This window comes from Aquarana catesbeiana, linkage group LG06 (assembly GCF_042186555.1).
Source record: "Aquarana catesbeiana isolate 2022-GZ linkage group LG06, ASM4218655v1, whole genome shotgun sequence".
NCBI classification, from domain to species: Eukaryota; Metazoa; Chordata; class Amphibia; order Anura; family Ranidae; genus Aquarana; species Aquarana catesbeiana.
In genome coordinates this window covers 62,446,928-62,465,332 of record NC_133329.1, presented here as the reverse complement: position 1 = coordinate 62,465,332, position 18,405 = coordinate 62,446,928, and the positions used below count along the sequence as shown (strand labels likewise).

At 42.9% G+C, this 18,405-nt stretch overlaps 1 protein-coding gene across 2 annotated transcripts in view; it reads left to right on the top strand.

Annotated features, from left to right (window-relative positions):
- LOC141148554 (uncharacterized) overlaps window positions 1-18,405 on the top strand; it is a 456,462-nt gene that overhangs the window by 377,446 nt on the left and 60,611 nt on the right. For both annotated transcript variants that reach the window (XM_073636103.1, XM_073636104.1), the window contains one exon: window positions 8,833-9,204. In XM_073636103.1, the coding sequence (XP_073492204.1) occupies window positions 8,833-9,204 (372 nt within the window). The remainder of the gene's footprint in view (window positions 1-8,832; window positions 9,205-18,405) is intronic.

Genomic DNA, 18,405 nt, shown 5'->3' with positions numbered 1-18,405 from the left:
TACTAGTTTGAAATGTTTGGAGACATTATGAGTTTTTAATCCTTTTTTAATATTATTAACATGTTCTCCAAGTCGGACGTGGAGGGGCCTGGAGGTCCTTCCGATATATTGAAGGCCACACACAATTGATCTATCTTATATTCCTTGCCAGTGGAGGTGGCCGTGAAGTTTTTCCGTTTTTTATTGTTACATTTAGAATGCCTGCAGGCTGTGCACCGCCCACAGGCATAAAAACCTGAGAGGAAAGAGAACAATCTATTATCTGATTGTATAGGGGGATCCACCACTCCTGGAGCTAAACGATCGCGTAATGAAGGAGCTTTTTTGTATATGAACGAAGGACGTGGTGGCAACAGGGCACCCAGCAGTCGATCATGCTTGAGGATCGACCAATTTTTTGAGACTAGCTTCTCAAATTATTTATGCTGAACGCTGTAGTTGAGTACCATTTTAAAATTACAGACACTAGAACTGGTATCCTTAATTTTATCAGAGACCAATAATGTCCTGTCCATAACTAGAACTTTCTCTATTTCGCTTTTCAAGGTATGTTTATTGTATCCTTTTTCTTGAAATCTGGAAGTAAGCAACATTGATTGAGTGATAAAGTCGCTGTCACGTGTACAGTTACGTCTGAGCCTCACGAACTGTCCCCTGGGGATGTTACATAGCCATGATTTATGCTGGCAGCTCCCCAGTGGGATGTAAGAGTTTCGATCGGTAGGTTTGAGGTAATTGCATAACCTAAACCCATCATTATCTTTCCAAATCTCCAGATCTAGGAACACCATTTTTTCTTTACTGAAATTCCAGGAAAGCTGGATATTTTTGGTATTGGCATCGAGTGTCTGTACAAAGGCATCCAAACTGGGCTGATCACCCTCCCATATCATGATAAGGTCATCTATGTACCTTTTGTAACAGACTAGTTCCAGGGGCGATGCTTAAAAACCACATCTTCCTCCCAGTGGGCCATAAAAAGATTGGCCACACTGGGAGCAAAGCGGGCGCCCATTGCAACGCCCCTTTTTTGTAAATAAAATTGACGGTTAAACCAAAAATAATTTCTAGCTAGACAGAAACTCAAACATTTTAAAAGAAACTTTTTATGTCTCTCTGAAAGATCAGAGAACAAAGACAGAGCCCATTGGACAGAGGAAAGGGCATCCTCGTGTCCAATGATAGTGTAGAGTGACCCTACGTCGGCTGTAACCAAAATACTCGAGGCAGAACATCTGACTGATTCAATGATTTGGATGATGTGTTTGGTGTCTTTGAGAAAGGCTTCCATCTTACACACCAAAGGCTAGAGAAAATAGTCAATGTATTGGCCTATCCTAGAGGAAATGGAATCAATTCCATTAACTATAGGCCTCCCAGGAGGGTTGACACTATCCTTATGGATTTTTGGGAGGCAGTAAACAATTGGTCGATCCTCAAGCAGGATCGAGTGCTGGGTCCCCTGTTGCCACCACGTCTTTCATTCATATACACAAAAGCTCCTTCATTACGCGATCGTTTAGCTCCAGGAGTGGTGGAAAAAACTGAAAAACTTCACGGCCACCTCCACTGGCAAGGAATATAAGATTGATCAATGAATCACCTGTACAACAGTTGGGGTCGTCTATATGCTCGAGTGTGAGTGTGGCCTTCAATATATCGGAAGGACCTCCAGGCTCCTCCACGTCCGACTTGGAGAACATGTTAATAATATTAAAAAAGCATTAAAGACTCATAATGTCTCCAAACATTTCAAACTAGTACATGGTCAAAATCCTGGTTGTCATGGTGATTAGTACACACCGAGACCCATTGGTTGTTTCGATCAGCAGATATGTATATTAAGCGGGTGTTTCACGTTATGCCGTCGCCGATGAAGAAGTCTCGCCCCCTTTAGGGACGTAACGCGTACGGAATACTACCACGTGACATAGATCGTGACGTCACCCGCGTCCTGCTCGCTAATCTCCGTGGATCATCCATTCTTACGATTTATCCTTCGCACTGGGGTACAGTGCACTGTTTGTAAGTGTTCCAATTGATTTTTATTAAATTTTTAAGCATCATACAGAGAGCACTAGATCTCCTTTATTTTTATTTCATGTGATTACTGCAAGTTTACAAGATATCGGTGTCTGACCAGTTACAAGTGCATCTGTTCCTGCTATTATCCCCTTGAGGGAACTGCTGTTTTAGACCTGACTGATTAACTCAGGGGTCCATCTGCTGAGGTGAGCGGCTTGTGTTACCGATGGTGGAGGTCTTTTCACTACAGTCACTCATCTTTTGTGGATGTCACTCGTATCACCAGATTATTTGCTGGATACCTTTGTCTTGAACTATAGAAAATGGACTGTTCTTTACTGTTTCTATTAGATTTTAATTATATGCGCTGTACTGCTTTTTGATAATACACATTTTGAGGGATTTGATAAATTTGACCCTCAGTTAGTTTTATATGGTTTGCGCTGGTTGATTTTAATATATATAGGTTTGAATCCCACCAATGGTATCACCTCCTGAAACGTACATTGTACTCAGCAGCATAATTAACGAATGCACATCAGTTTGGTTTATTCCATCATTTTAACTCTTCAAATGCATGCAATAGTATGTAATTATCAATAATATTATGGTGTGAAATTTGAAAAAATACTCCTAGGTGGCCGCGACGATCGGATTTGTTTCAGAACCGATCAGTCTCCAGGCCCAGGCCAATGATTTCTGGCCTGGACCTGCTGATTGGTTCTGATGAATAAAAATGCTTCCCCTGCCTGTAAGTGTAAACACAGGCAGGGGAAGTGATGTCATCTCCCTATCTGGAATTCTTTTCCGTTCCAGAGAGAGGAGAGAGGACATCCAAACGTGAGTTGCACCAACACTACACTGACACAGTACACGTAGGCACACATTTTACCCCCCGATCATCCCCCCCCCCAGTTAACTGCTTCATTCCCTGTCACTGTGTTACCCAGTGCAGTGTTCATATTTTTCTTTGATCACTGTACGGTGTGGTGTCATTTGTGACACTAATCAGCGTTAGGATACTTACTAGAAGGCCCAGATAGGTCTAGGGATCCCCCTTAACCCCCCTAATAGAGGTTTAACCCCTTGATCACCCCTTCATCAGTGATCACCGTATTAGTGTCATGGGTGACGCTGGTTAGTTAATTATTTTTTATAGCATCAGGGCACCCGCCGTATATTACCCAATAAATGTTTAACCCCTGATCGCCCAGTGGGTGATATCAGTTAGGTTTTAGCATCAGTTAGGGTCTGCGTTACCCCAGGCAGTGTAAGATTAGGGCCAGTAGCACTAACACCCACAGACGCACCATACTCCTCCCTTAGTAGTATGGTGTCTGAACAGATCAATATCTTTGATCTGATCAGAACTATATTAGCGCCCCCAATAGTTTAGGGTTCCCAAAAACGCAGCGTTAGCGGTATCAGCCCAGATACCCGCTAGCACCTGCGTTTAGCCCTTCCGCCCAGCCCAGCCCATCCAAGTGCACTATCAATCGATCACTGTCACTTACAAAATACTAAACACATAACAGTTTTTTTTTTTTTATAGCGTTTGAAGCAGTCGCTGACAGTCAGGTGCTCTTTTTTTCCTGTGAGTCTCACTAGTTGTACTAGTAAATTTGGAGGCCAAAATGTCCAATTGAAGGTACAAGAGTGAAGAGGCCTACATGTTTCTGAGCATGATAGATGAGAGTGAAGAGGAAGTCACCCATCTGTCAGATTCAGGCTCAGAATACGAACCTGTAAACAGCAGCGGCACCCTGACAAATAGCTCTGATGACGGAGTAGTGGTCCCTGCCAAGGTCAGGCGTACCCGACCTTGTTCTTCTGCTGTTGTTGAGGTGCAAGAACCACAGGGCTCTCGTATGGATCAGAGAGCCAGTACTAGTGCTGCTCATCCTTCTGGTGAACTGGCAAGCACCAATGGGCTAGTACATCCTGGTCATAAATCCAGCACTGCAGGAACACGTGGTGACGTGGCGAGTCCCATAAGTTCAGTTCAAGCTGGTGAGGTGGCAAGCACAACTAGTGTCCCGCAGCCACCAAGAAGACAAAGACAGGCATGTCGAGCCCATAGTGCCCTTCCTGCTGCATTTGCCAATCCGAATAGGGAGCCCACCACTTCTGCAGCACCCGTACTTCTCCCATTCACTGCCCAACCTGGAATTCAGGTGGAAACAGTTGATTTTACGTCACTTGATTTTTATTCGCTGTTTTTCACAGAAGATCTCTATAGGTCTATTGTGGACCAAAGCAATTTGTATGCTGGTCAGTTCATGTCCGCTAATCCCCAGTTGACCCTTGCCAGAGATTGGAGACCTATTACGGTTTCCGAATTTAAGATCTTCCTGGGCCTATCCCTCCTCATGAGCATAACTAAAAAAAGTGAGTTGCGGTCATATTGGTCCACTGACCCAATTCACCATATGCCCTTGTTCTCTGTCTCCATGACCAGGACACGATACGAGCAGATCTTGCGGTTCATGCATTTTAATGGCAATGAACTGTGTCGTCCTTGGGGTGACCCTGAATACGATCGCCTCTACAAAATTCGGCCCCTCGTAAACCACTTCAACCAGCAGTTTGCAGCCTTGTTTACTCCCGATCAAGTTGTCTGCGCTGATGAGTCCCTGATTACGTTTTCTGGCCGCTTGTCATTCAAAAAGTACCTTCCCAGCAAGCGTGCCAGATACGGGGTCAAGATGTATAAGCTCTGTGACAGGGCCACAGGCTATACATGTAGTTTTATGGTTTACGAGGGAAAAGATAGTCACGTAGAGCCGGAGAACTGCCCAGACTACATAGGGAGTGCTGGCAAGATTGTGTGGGACTTGGTGTCACCCTTATTCGGAAAGGGGTACCACTTGTATGTGGATAATTATTACACAAGCGTGCCACTTTTTAGTCATTTGTTTGATCATGCAATTGGCGCATGTGGCACCATGCGATCTAATCGCCGGGGCTTACCCCAGCAGCTTGTAGATTCCCGTCTTAGGCTGGGGGAGAGAGACTGCTTGAGATGTAATAATTTTCTCACTGTGAAGTGGAGGGATAATAAGAATGTTTTCGTTCTTACCTCCCTTCATGCAGACACTATGGTCCAAATTCAAACGGTGACTGGTGTTGTGGAGAAACCCCTCTGTGTCCATGAATACAACCTTAAAGAGGAAGTAAACCCTGTGTGTAATGTAAAGGGGTCCAGTGATACAGGGTGCTGTGTAATGTAAGGGGGTCCAGTGATGTAGGGTGCTGTGTAATGTAAGGGGGTCCAGTGGTGCAGTGTGCTGTGTAATGTAAAGGGGTCCAGTGATGTAGGGTGCTGTGTAATGTAAAGAAGTTCAGTGATACAGGGTGCTGTGTAATGTAAAGGGGTCCAGTGGTGCAGGGTGCTGTGTAATGTAAGGGGCTCCAGTGATGTAGGGCGCTGTGTAATGTAAAGGGGTCCAGTGATACAGGGTGCTGGGTAATGCAAAGGGGTCCAGTGATGTAGGGTGCTGTGTAATGTAAGGGGTCCAGTGGTGCAGGGTGCTGTGTAATGTAAAGGGGTCCAGTGGTGCAGGGTGTTGTGTAATGTAAAGGGGTCCAGTGATGTAGGGTGCTGTGTAATGTAAAGGAGTCCAGAGGTGCAGGGTGCTGTGTAATGTAAAGGGGTCCAGTGATACAGGGTGCTGTGTAATGTAAAAGGGTCCAGTGGTGCAGGGTGCTGTGTAATGTAAAGGGGTCCAGTGATGTAGGGTGCTGTGTAATGTAAAGGGGTCCAGTGGTGCAGGGTGCTGTGTAATGTAAAGGGGTCCAGAGGTGCAGGGTGCTGTGTAATGTAAGGGGTCCAGAGGTGCAGTTGTGTAGAGGGGGTACACAGTAGTGACAAAGAGATATTGAAGGATGCAGAGGTATGCAGGGGGCACAGTGGGGTGCTTTTACATTTTAACGTGGGGGGTGCCAGATATAGGATCCGCCCCAGGTGCCAAATGCTCTAGATATGCTCCTGGAAACCCCCCTCTCCTATGTCAGTGCTTCCAACTAATGTCACCTGTCTATGCCAGTCAGTGCCAATCAGTGCCGCCTGTCAGTGCCAATTAGTGCTTCCAATCAGTGCCACCTGTCAGTGCCAATGAGTGCCAATGAGTGCCACCTATAAGTGCTCCCAATCAGTGCCACCTGTCAGTGCCAATCAGTGCCAGAGCCGCCTGTCAGTGCCAATTAGTGCTTCCAATCAGTGCCACCTGTCAGTGCCAATGAGTGCCAATCAGTGCTTCCAATCAGTGCCACCTGTCAGTGCCAATCAGTGCCAGTGCCGCCTGTCAGTGCCAATTAATGCTTCTAATCAGTGCCACCTGTTAGTGCCAAGTGCTGCCAATGAGTGCCACCTATCAATGCTTCCAATCAGTGCCACCTGTCAGTGCCAATCAGTGCTTCCAACCAGTGCCACCTGTCAGTGCCAATCAGTGCTTCCAATCAGTGCCACCTGGCAGTGCCAATTAGTGCTTCCAATCAGTCAGTGCCACCTGTTAGTGCCAATCAGTACTTCCAATCAGTGTTACCTGTCAGTACCAATCAGTGCCAATGCTGCCTGTCAGTGCCAATCAGTGCTTCCAATCAGTGCCACCTGTCAGTACCAGTCAGTTCCACACCAGTGCAAATGAGTGCCACCAATCAATGCCGCTTATCAGTGCTGCCAATCAGTGCTGTTAATCAGTGCCCATCAGTGCACTGAGTGCAGGGATGGGGGTGATGAACTCAGCCGCCAGGCACATTGTCCAAGGGGGTGCCGGCCTGGTGGGGCACAACTGAAATCTGATGTTTATTAATGCCACATGCCGATTTTAGTATAATAGGTAATCACCACACTACTATTTACAATAAACTACTGGAGGTCAAATAAAAAAGTGTAATTGAAAGGCCTGCCGCTAAGCACTGTTATGTGTTACCACACCACAAAAAAAAAAGTGCAGCGCTAACTTACTGATCAATAACTTAACAATAATGGTGGAATCCTCTAATGTATAGAAATCTCATTAAACTTCAATATTACCACAATACCGCTCTCTGTGATACGCATATAATACACATCACACTGAAAATAAGACATACTGTATAAAAATAAACTTAGCAGGGATGGTGGAAAGCCCTCCTATAGATATTTACCATACAGATTAATCTCAAGCGAAACAACCTTTAGTTGGTGGGTTCCCACCATTATAGCATTTTGGAATTTTTATTTTTTAGATTGTTACACCTAATTTTAGATGTTTTAGTTACTATTATAATGTGAATTTTTGCACTTGAAGGTAATTTTCCACCACCCCAAACTCGCTCATCCATGTCTTTATGGACCTTGCTTTGTGCACTGGTGGGCAGTCATGTTGGAACAGGAAGGGGCCGTCCCCAAACTGTTCCCTTCACTGGAACTAAGGGGCCAAGACCAACCCCTAAAAAACAACCCCACACCAAAATCCCCCCCCCCCCAAATGATTTGGACCAGTGCACAAAGCAAGGTCCATAAAAACATGAATGAGCGAGTTTGGGGTGGAAGAACTTGACTGGCCTGCACAGAGTCCTGACCTCAACCCAATAGAACACCTTTGTAATGAATTAGAGCAGAAACTGCGAGCCAGGCCTTCTCATCCAACATCAGTGCTTGACCTCACAAATGGGCTTCTGGAAGAATGGTCAAACATTCCCATAGACACACTCCTAAACCTTGTGGACAACCTTCACAGAAGAAGCTGTTATAGCTGCAAAGGGTGGGCCAACTCAATATTGAACGCTACAGACTAAGACTGGGATGTCATTAAAGTTCATGTGTGTTTAAAGGCAGGCGTCCCAATACTTTTGTCTGTTTGAGCTTTGGGGTGCACACCGTAATACAATAGACTGTGCACACCTATGCTCACTCACCACATCCCCGCCAGCACACTGCCGAAACTGTTGGGTATATATGGGACAATTTAGCAGGTACCCATAACTACCGAAACAGAAACTTATGAATCAAGGAGATGTGAGTCAGCTTGACAATCTCAGAGATCACTCCCTTTGAAAATGCCCAATTCATTCCCCCACATCCTAAAATAATATTGAATAGTCTGACATACTTTCTCTAATAGCAGCTTATAGGTGTCTGAGCAGGGCCAAAGACAGAGGAACAGTTTTTATCCACTAATTCTAAAGGGGGTAGGGTTTTTTGCGTGACAAAAACAGCTTACCTAGACTATACTAGAAATGAAGAAGCCGAGTAAATTTCCAAGAGTCTAGAGGAGAGGGACCCCATTCTCAACGCAGTGAATCCAAAAATTTTAAAACCAGAGCCCTCAAGAAAGTAAAAAACACCTACCCCCCCCCCCCCCTTAAAAGAAGAGTAAACATTCCCCAGGGGTAAACATCCTCCGTAATGGTATTAAAGAGAGACAGAAATGGACCCCAGGAACCATTCCTATTTAAATGATCCAGAACCTGCAAAGTAGCCAGGGATAAGGGGTACAAATACCCAGAGAGACACCTGAAGATCTTTGAGAGCCAGGGGACGTGTGCCAGGGTCCTGCCTCATTTTCTCCAGAGGGGCCCAGAGCTTATCTCGCACCCCCGTGTTCGGGTTGATAATACTATCTTGGGCATTAGCCTGATAATATGAATGGATATTAGAAAGGCCTAAACCCCCAGCATCTTTTGATCACTGCAGTAATGAACAAGTCAAGGTTTCTCCCCCAAAAAAACATAATAAACAAAGTGCAGATTTTAAGGAAGTACATCTTGGGGATGGAAACCAAGTATGGGTCCTTTTCTTATAGTGACTTTTTTTTTTAACAGACTTACAGCAGTTTCAGGTGAGTCACATCCACAAGGAACATGTGCGGGGAAATGAAGAGAAGGTCAATTTATTTTGTATGGCATCCAAGTGTCCAGATGTGGTGAAGGTGACTTGGATGGTTACAGAAGAGGACCGAAGGCCGATTATAATATCAGACAGTTACGCAATCAAAGATGAAGAAGCCGGGCCATTAATAAACCATGAATACACTGTAAAAACTGACCAGAGAAAGGATAATGGACTACAAAATGCTACAACTGTACTGAGCTTCAACCCAACCACATCCAGTCACAAGAACACTGAGATCAAATGTAAACTTCAGTGTGCTGGGAGATGTGAGGAAAGAACGCTGAACTTCAGTTTCTGCTACAGTAAGGACACTTTATTAGTATATCTTCTGCATTGTACTGTACTATATTATTTATACAATTGGACAAAATGTTAAAAAGGAACTTCACCCTTATCATACAAATCACAACAAAGGCATCTTTAGAAATGTTTGGTAATAGAAATCTGCAAACAGGTACTTAAATTGCAGGCTTTTTAATCTTTGCATACTGTATTTTTTTTATTTTTTTTGCTCCCTATTCTTATGTGACCATTTTTACTAAGGGCAGATGAATCAATATCTACTTTTTGGACCTCTGTCCAGAACTCTAGGTCTGCCTCCTGGAACAGCTGGGAGGCCTTGGTTACATCACCAGTACCTTAAAAAAACAGGAAGTGGAAAAACAGTGATTATAAATAAAACAAAAAAAGGTTTAACTAATGAATGCCAGATGATTTCAAATCAGCATGCAGAGTTGCATGGTACTGTGATTTTTAGTGAAAGTTTTAAAGCTGATTTTCACCCCTTAAGGCAGGTTGGGCACCCCTGCCCTCTTACTCTCTCCCACAATTGTAATATTAAAAAAATAAAAAATAAAAAAAAAATAAAATATATATATAAAAAAGTATGTAAAGTAGTAAGTGTACAGCTTGTATAACAGTGTAAATTTACCGTCCCCTCAAAATAACTCAACACACAGCCATTAATGTCTAAACCACTGGCAACAAAAGTTAGTACACCCCAAGTGAAAATGTCCAAATTGGGCCCAAAGTGTCAATATTACATTACCTTGTAAAAGTATTCACCCCCCTTGGCTTTTTGCCTATTTTGTTACATTACAGCCTTTAGTTCAATGTTTTTTTTATCTGAATTATATGTTATGGATCAGAACACAATAGTCTAAGTTGGGGAAGTAAAATTAGAAAAGTATATACATAAAACTATTTTTCAGAAATAAAAAAAAACTGATAATTGGCAAAAGCTCAGCAACCAATTACCTTCAGAAGTCACATAATTAGTGAAATGATGTCCACCTGTGTGCAATCTAAGTGTCACATGATCTGTCATTACATATACACACCTTTTTGAAAGGGCCCAGAGGCTGCAACACCTAAGCAAGGGGCACCACTAACCAAACACTGCCATGAAGACCAACAAACTCTCCAAACAAGTAAGGGACAATGTTGTTGAGAAGTACAAGTCAGGGTTAGGTTATAAAAAAATATCCAAATCTTTGATGATCCATAGGAGCACCATCAAATCTATTATAAACAAATGGAAAGAACATGGCACAACAGCAAACCTGCCAAGAGACGGCCGCACACCAAAATTCACAGACCAGGCAAGGAGGGCATTAATCAGAGAGGAAGCACACAGACCTAAGATAACCCTGGAGGAGCTGCAGAGTTCAACAGCAAAGACTGGAGTATCTGTACATAGGACGACAATAAGCCATACGCTCCATAGAATTGGGCTTTATGGCAGAGTGGCCAGAAGAAAGCCATTAAATTCAGCAAAAAAGAAAATGGCGCGTTTTGAGTTTGCGAAAAAAGGCATGTGGGAGACTCCCAAAATGTATGGAGGAAGGTGATCTGGTCTGATGAGACTAAAATTGAATTTTTTGGCCATCAAAGAAAATGCTATGTCTGGTGCAAACCCAACACATCACATCACCCAAAGAACACCAACCCCACGGTGAATCATGGTGGTGGCAGCATCATGCTGTGGGGATGTTTTTCAGCAGTCAGGACAGGGAAACTGGTCAGAGTTGAGGGAAAGATGGACTTTTTCTGTTATTTTGTCCTATTTGTTTGTTTCACAATAAAAAAAAAAAACACATCTTCAAAGTTGTGGGCATGTTCTGTAAATTAAATGATGCAAATCCTCAAACAATCCATGTTAATTCCAGGTTGTGGGGCAACAAAACACGAAAAAATACCAAGGGGGGGTGAATACTTTTGCAAGGCACTGTATGTGTGGCCACCATTATTTTCCAGCACTCCCTTAACCCTCCTGGGCATGGAGTTCATCGGAGCTTCACAGGTTGCCACTGGAGTCCTCTTCCACTCCTCCATGATGACATCACTGAGCTGGTGGATGTTAGAGACTTTGTGCTCCTCCACCTTCCATTTGAGCTGTGTTTAGGATCATTATCATGTTGGAATACTGCCCTGCGGCCCAGTCTCCAAAGGGAGGGGATCATGCTCTGCTTCAGTATGTCACAGTACATGTTGGCATTCATGGTTCACTCAATGAACTTTAGCTCCTCAGTGCCGGCAGCACTCATGCAGACCCAGACCATGACACTCCCACCATGGTTGACCATAGGCAAGACACACTTGTCTTTGTACTCCTCACCTGGTTGCCGCCACACACGCTTGACACCATGCGAACCAAATAAGTTTATCTTGGTCTCATCAGACCACAGGACATGGTTCCAGTAATCCATGTCCTTAGTCTGCTTGTCTTTAGCAAACTGTTTGCGGGCTTTTTTGTGTATCATCTTTAGAAGAGGCTTCCGGGACCACAGCCATGCAGACCCAATTTGATGCAGTGTGCAGCGTATGGTCTGAGCACTGACAGGCTGACCCCCAACCCCTTCAAACTCTGCAGCAACGCTGGTAGCACTCATATGTCTATTTCCCAAAGACAACCTCTTGATATGAGTGCACTCAATTTCTTTGGTCGACCATGGCAAGGCCTGTTCTGAGTGGAACCTGTCCTGTTAAACCGCTGTATGGTCTTGGCCACCGTGCTGTAGCTAAGTTTCAGGGTCTTGGCTTTCTTCTTATAGCCTAGGCCATCTTTATGTAGAGCAACAATTCTTTTTTTCAGATCCTCAGAGAGTTCTTTGCCTTGAGGTGCCCTGTTGAACTTCCAGTGACCAGTATGAGAGCGTGAGAGCAATAACAACAAATTTAACATACGTGCTCCCCATTCACACCTGAAACCTTGTAACACTAACGAGTCACATGACACCGGGGAGGGAAAATGGCTAATTGGCCCCAATTTGGACATTTTCACTCAGGGGTGTACTCACTTTTGTTTCCAGCGGTTTAGACATTAATGGCTGTGTGTTGAGTTATTTTGAGGGGACAGCAAATTTACAATGTTTTACAAGCTGTACACTCACTACTTTACATTGTAGCAAAGTGTATGGAGGAAGGTGATCTGGTCTGATGAGACTAAAATTGAACTTTTTGACCATCAAAGAAAACGCTATGTCTGGCACAAACCCAACACATTACATCACCCAAAGAACACCATCCCCACAGTGAAACATGGTGGTGGCAGCATCATGCTGTGGGGATGTTTTTCGGCAGTCGGGACTGAGAAACTGGTCAGAGTTGAGGTAAAGTTGGATGGTGCTAAATACAGGGATATTCTTGAGCAAAACCTCTACCACTCTGTGTGTGATTTGAGGCTAGGACGGAGGTCCACCTTCCAGCAGGACAATGACCCCAAACACACTGCTAAAGCAACACTTGAGTGGTTTAAGGGGAAACATGTAAATGTGTTGGAATGGCCTAGTCAAAGTCCAGACCTCAATCCAATAGAAAATCCATGGTCAGACTTAAAGATTGCTGTTCACAAGCGCAAACCATCCAACTTGAAGGAGCTGGAGCAGTTTTGCAAGGAGGAATGGGCTAAAATCCCAGTGGTAAGATGTGGCAAGCTCATAGAGACTTATCCAAAGCGACTTGGAGCTGTGATAGCCACAAAAGGTGGCTCTACAAAGTATTTACTTTAGGGGGGTGAATAGGTATTGCAAGGCACTGTATGAATGATAACACAAAAACATTTCTTTCACTCATGGTTAGTGTTTGGCTGAAACCATTTACTATCAATCATCTGTGTTTACTCTCTTTAAATCATAATGACAACAGAAACTACCCAAATTACCCTGATCAAAAGTTCACATACCCTGGTGATTTTGGCCTGATAACATGCACACAAGTTGACACAAAGGGGGTTGAATGGCTATTAAAGGTAACCATCCTCACCTGTTATCTGTTTGCTTGTAATTAGTGTGTGTGTATAAAAGGTCAATGAGTTTCTGGACTCCTGACAGCCCCTTGCATCTTTCGTACAATGCTGCACTGACGTTTCTGGATTCTGAGTCATGGGGAAAGCAAAAGAATTGTCAAAGGATCTGCGGGAAAATGAAGTTGAACTGTATAAAACAGGAAAGGGATATAAAAAGATATCCAAAGAATTGAGAATGCCAATCAGCAGTGTTCAAACTAATCAAGAAGTGGAAAATGAGGGGTTCTGTTAAAAACAAACCACGGTCAGGTAGACCAACTAAAATTTCAGCCACAACTGCCAGGAAAATTGTTTGGGATGCAAAGAAAAACCCACAATTAACTTCAGGTGAAATACATGTGATGTGGCTGTTTCAAGATGCACAATAAGGAGGCACTTGAAGAAAGATAGGCTGCATCGTCGAGTCACCAGAAGAAAGTCATTACTACGCAAATGGCACAAAGTATCCCGCTTACAATACGCCAAACAGCACATAGACAAGCCTCAAACCTTCTGGCACAAAGTCATTTGGAGTGATGAGACCAAAATTTAGCTTTTTGGCCACAACCATAAACGCTACATTTGGAGAGGAGTCAACGAGGCCTATGATGGAATGACACCATTCCTACTGTGAAACACGGAGGTGGATCGCTGATGTTTTGGGGATGTGTGAGCTACAAAGACACAGGAAATTTGGTCAAAACTGATGGCAAGATGAATGCAATATGTTATCAAAAAGTACTGGAGAAGCATTTGCATTCATCAGCCAGGAAGCTGCACATGGGACGTACTTGGACATTCCAACATGACAATAAACCAAAACACAAGGCCAAGTCGACTTGTCATTGGCTACATCAGAGCAAAGTGAAGGCTCTGGAGTGGCCATCTCAGTCTCCTGACCTCAATATGATTGAGCCACTTTGGGGAGATCTCAAACGTGAAGTTCATGCAAGACAGCCCAAGAATTTACAGGAACTGGAGGCTTTTTGCCAAGAGGAATGGGCAGCTTTACCATCTGAGAAGATAAAGAGCCTCATCCACAAATACCACAGAAGACTTCAAGCTGTCATTGATGTTAAAGGGAGCAATACACGGTATTAAGAACTGGGTTATGTAAACTTTTAATCAGGGTCATTTGGGTAGTTTCTGTTGCCATTATGATTTTAAAAGAGTAAACGCAGTTGATTGATATTAAATGGCTTCAGCCAAACACTATCCATGAGTGAAAGAAATGTTTTTGTGTTATTCATATTCTCTGAAAAATGGCCAAGAAATCATAAATTCTGCCAGGGTATGTAAACTTCCGAGCACAACTGTACATATATATATATATATATATATATATATATATATAAAACATACGTACATACATACATACATAAAGTGCCTTGAAAAAGTAGTATTCATACCCCTTAAAATTTTTCACATTTTGTCACGTTACAACCAAAAACTTAAATGTATTTTATTGGGATTTTATGTGATAGACCAACACAAAGGCACATAATTGTGAAGTGGAAGGAAAATGATAAATGGTTTTCAAAATTTTTTACAAATAAATATTTGAAAAGTGTGGCGTATTTGTATTCCACCCCCTTTACTCTGATCCCCCTTACTAAAATCTAGTGGAAACAATTGCCTTCAGAAGTCACCTAATTAGTAAATAGAGTCCACCTGTGTGTAATTTAATATCAGTATAAATACAGCTGTTCTGTGAAATCCTCACAGGCTTAGTAAACAAACAGCTTAATAAAGGCCAAGGAACACACCAGACAGGTCAGGGATAGAGTTGTAGAGAAGTTTAACCACTTGCCTACCGCCTTCTGCATATATACTGCGGCAAGGAGGCTCGGCTGCGCAAACCAGCGCACCCCTACGTCGTTCTGTGCATGTGGTACTGCAGGCGTGTGCCGTGGGAGATCGCCTGTAGGTCCAGCAGAATTGATGTGCGCTGGCCACCCGGGAAAGAGAGGCAGAACAGGGATCTGCCTTTGTAAACAAAGCAGATCCCTGTTCTGACAGGGGAGGAGAGAGAGATCAGCTGTTTCTAGTGATCAGGAAAAGTGATCTCTCTCTTCTCCCAGGCAGCTCATCCCCCATACAGTTAGAAACACTTCTAAGGGAACACTTAACCCCTTGATTGCCCCCTAGTGTTAACCCCTTCCCTGCCAGTGCCATTTATACAGGGATCAGTGCATTTTTATAGCACTGTATTGGTGTCACTGGTCCCCAAAAAGTGTCACTTAGGGTCAGATTTTTCTGCCGCAATGTCACAGTTATGCTAAGAAACGCAGATCGCCGCCATTACCAGTAAAAACAATAAAAATAAATAAAAAATCCCTAAATTGTTCTCCTATTTTGTAGACGCTATAACTTTTGCGCAAATCAATCAATATACGCTTGTTGCATTTTTTTTTAACAAAAATATGTAGCAGAATACATATTGGCCTAAACTGATGAATACATTTGTTTTTTTATATTTCATTTTTGGATATGTAATATAGCAGAATATAAAAAATATTGGGGGTTATTTACGAAAGGTAAATCCACTTTGCACTACAAGTGCACTTTCAAGTGCAAATGCTGTAGATCTGAGGGGGACATGCAAGAACAGAATTTTTGCTTGCACACGATTGGATGATAAAATCAGCAGAGCTTCCCCTAATTTCAGAGCTTTCCCTCATATCTACAGCGATCTACAGAGACTGCACTTTCAAGTGCACTTGTAGTGCAGAGTGGATTTACCTTTAGTAAATCAACCCCACTGTGTCGTTTTCAAAATTGTTGCTTTTTTTTGTTTATAGTGCAAAAATAAAAACCAAAGAGGTGATCAAATACCTACAAGGTACAAGGAAACTCTATTTGTGGGAAAAAAGGACATCAATTTTGTTTGGGTACAACGTCGCAATTGTCAGTTAAAGCGACGCAGTGCCGTATCGCAAAAAATGGTCAGGAAGGGGGTAAATCCTTCTGGGGCTGAAGTGGTTAAAGGAGGGTTAGGTTATAAAAAAAAATCCCAAGCTTTGAACATCTCACTGAGCTCTGTTCAATCCATCACCTGAAAATGGAAAGACTATGACACAACTGCAAACCTACCAAGACATCGCCGTCCACCTAAACTGACAGGCCAGGCAAGGAGAGAATTAATTAGATAAGCAGCCACGAGGCCCATGGTAACTCTGGAGGAGCTGCAGAGACCTTTATGGAAGAGTAGCAAGAAGAAAGTCAATGTTGAAAGAAAGCCATAAGAAGTCCTGTTTTGCAGTTTGCAAGAAGCCATGTGGGGGACACAGCAAACATGTGGAAGAAGGTGCTCTGGTCAGATGAGACCAAAATTGAACTTTTTGGCCAAGAAGCAAAACGCTATGTGATGGAAAATTAACACTGCACATCTCCCTGAACACACCATCCCCACCGTGAAACATGGTGGTGGCAGCATCATGTTGTGGGGATGCTTTTCTTCAGCAGGGACAGGGAAGCTAATCAGAGTTGATGGGAAGATGGATGGAGCCAAATACAGGGCAATCTTAGAAGAAAACCTGTTAGAGTCTGCAAATGACTTGAGACGGGGTGGAGGTTCAAAGTCAGTCTGTACCTTTAGCAGAAAAACAGCCCCAAAGCATCATGTTTCCACCTCCATGATTGACTGTAGGGATGGTGTTCTTAGGGGCATAGTCAGCATTTTTCTTCCTCCAAACAACTTATTTTAAATATTGTATTGTTTGTTCCTTTTTTTTGCATTACAAAACAAGATGTGTGCATAGGAATTCGTTCATATTATTTTCAAACTATAGTCCAACCCCCCAACAGTCTGAGGAACCATGAACTGGCCCCCCTGTTTAAAAACTTTGAGGACCCCTGCTATAAGGTGTTATTGATGAATAAACACCAATAATACACATATATATATAATGAAATAAATGTATCAACTATTAATAATCAAAAAATATATACTGTATAAATACAAAGTGGTTAATATAAAGTGTAATCCGTGAATTCAAAAAAATATGGTGAAATAAATTAGTGACAAAAACAAACTAATGCTCCTATATAGAGTCTATTGAAATATAAATTGTGCAAATAATCAATTATTCTTCCATTTGAACACCACCAGTGTTAAGGAAAGTGTTGGTGAAGTGCTGCAGTGCTAATCCACTTCAATCCATTGCCTGTGAATTGTGACCCTTCCCCATTAGGTCCAGACTCACAGAGCTCACATGTATATAAACAGGGCGATCTTTAAGGCAGGGCAAAAGGCACAGCTGCCCTGGGCCCATCATTGTTGTGGGGCCAAAGCAGCTGCCTCATACTTGCCAACTACCCCAGTTTAAGTTCCCTTATCCCTTGAAATTTTAGTCCCGCGCTGTGTCACAATATCTCAGTGTGGAGTTCTGTTACTAATGCTGCCCAGCTCTGACCTATTGCCATGTACAGATGACTTACCTGAAGACTCTGTGTTTACATGTAAATAACCTGCATCGATATGTAAATAGAGACATCATTAAATATGCAAATAGCTGTGGACCGACAGCATTGATATGTATATAGCAGTGGCATTAATATGTAAATGGCCCCAGACTGGCAGTAACCTCTAGCAACAAATCAGTGAGCAGTGATAATGTGCAGTAACCTTTAGCAACCAATTAGTGGTAAGGATGTCCAGTAACCTCTAGCAACCAATCAGTGAGCAGTATTGATGTACAGTAATCTCTAGCAACCAATCAACAAGCAGAAGTCATGTGCTGTAACCTCTAGCAAATAATCGTCATAATGTGTGCTGCAACCTCTAGCAGCCAGTCAGTGAGCAGTAATGATACCTCTGGCAACCAATCGCAATTGCTGCCTGATCTGATTCAGTAAACTGATTTTGGGCCTAGCTGCGATTTATTGTATGTCTCGGAGCAGGTGGAGAGGGAAATTGCATGAGGGAGGGGGCAAGAAAATGTTTGCCTAGGGTCCAATCAATTTTAAAGACGGCCCTGTATATAAAGCAGAGAGGGGTATCATATTTTTTGAATTCACGGATTACACTTTATACTAAGCACCTTAGCACTTTGTATTTATATATTTTTTTGATTGTTAATGGTTGATACATTTATTTAACATATATATTATTGGTGTTTATTCATCAATAACACCTTATAGGATCATTTAATGTTCACTGATAAACTCACCTTTATGCAGATTTAAAAAGCGAATAGCGCACTCCCTCCATATAGAT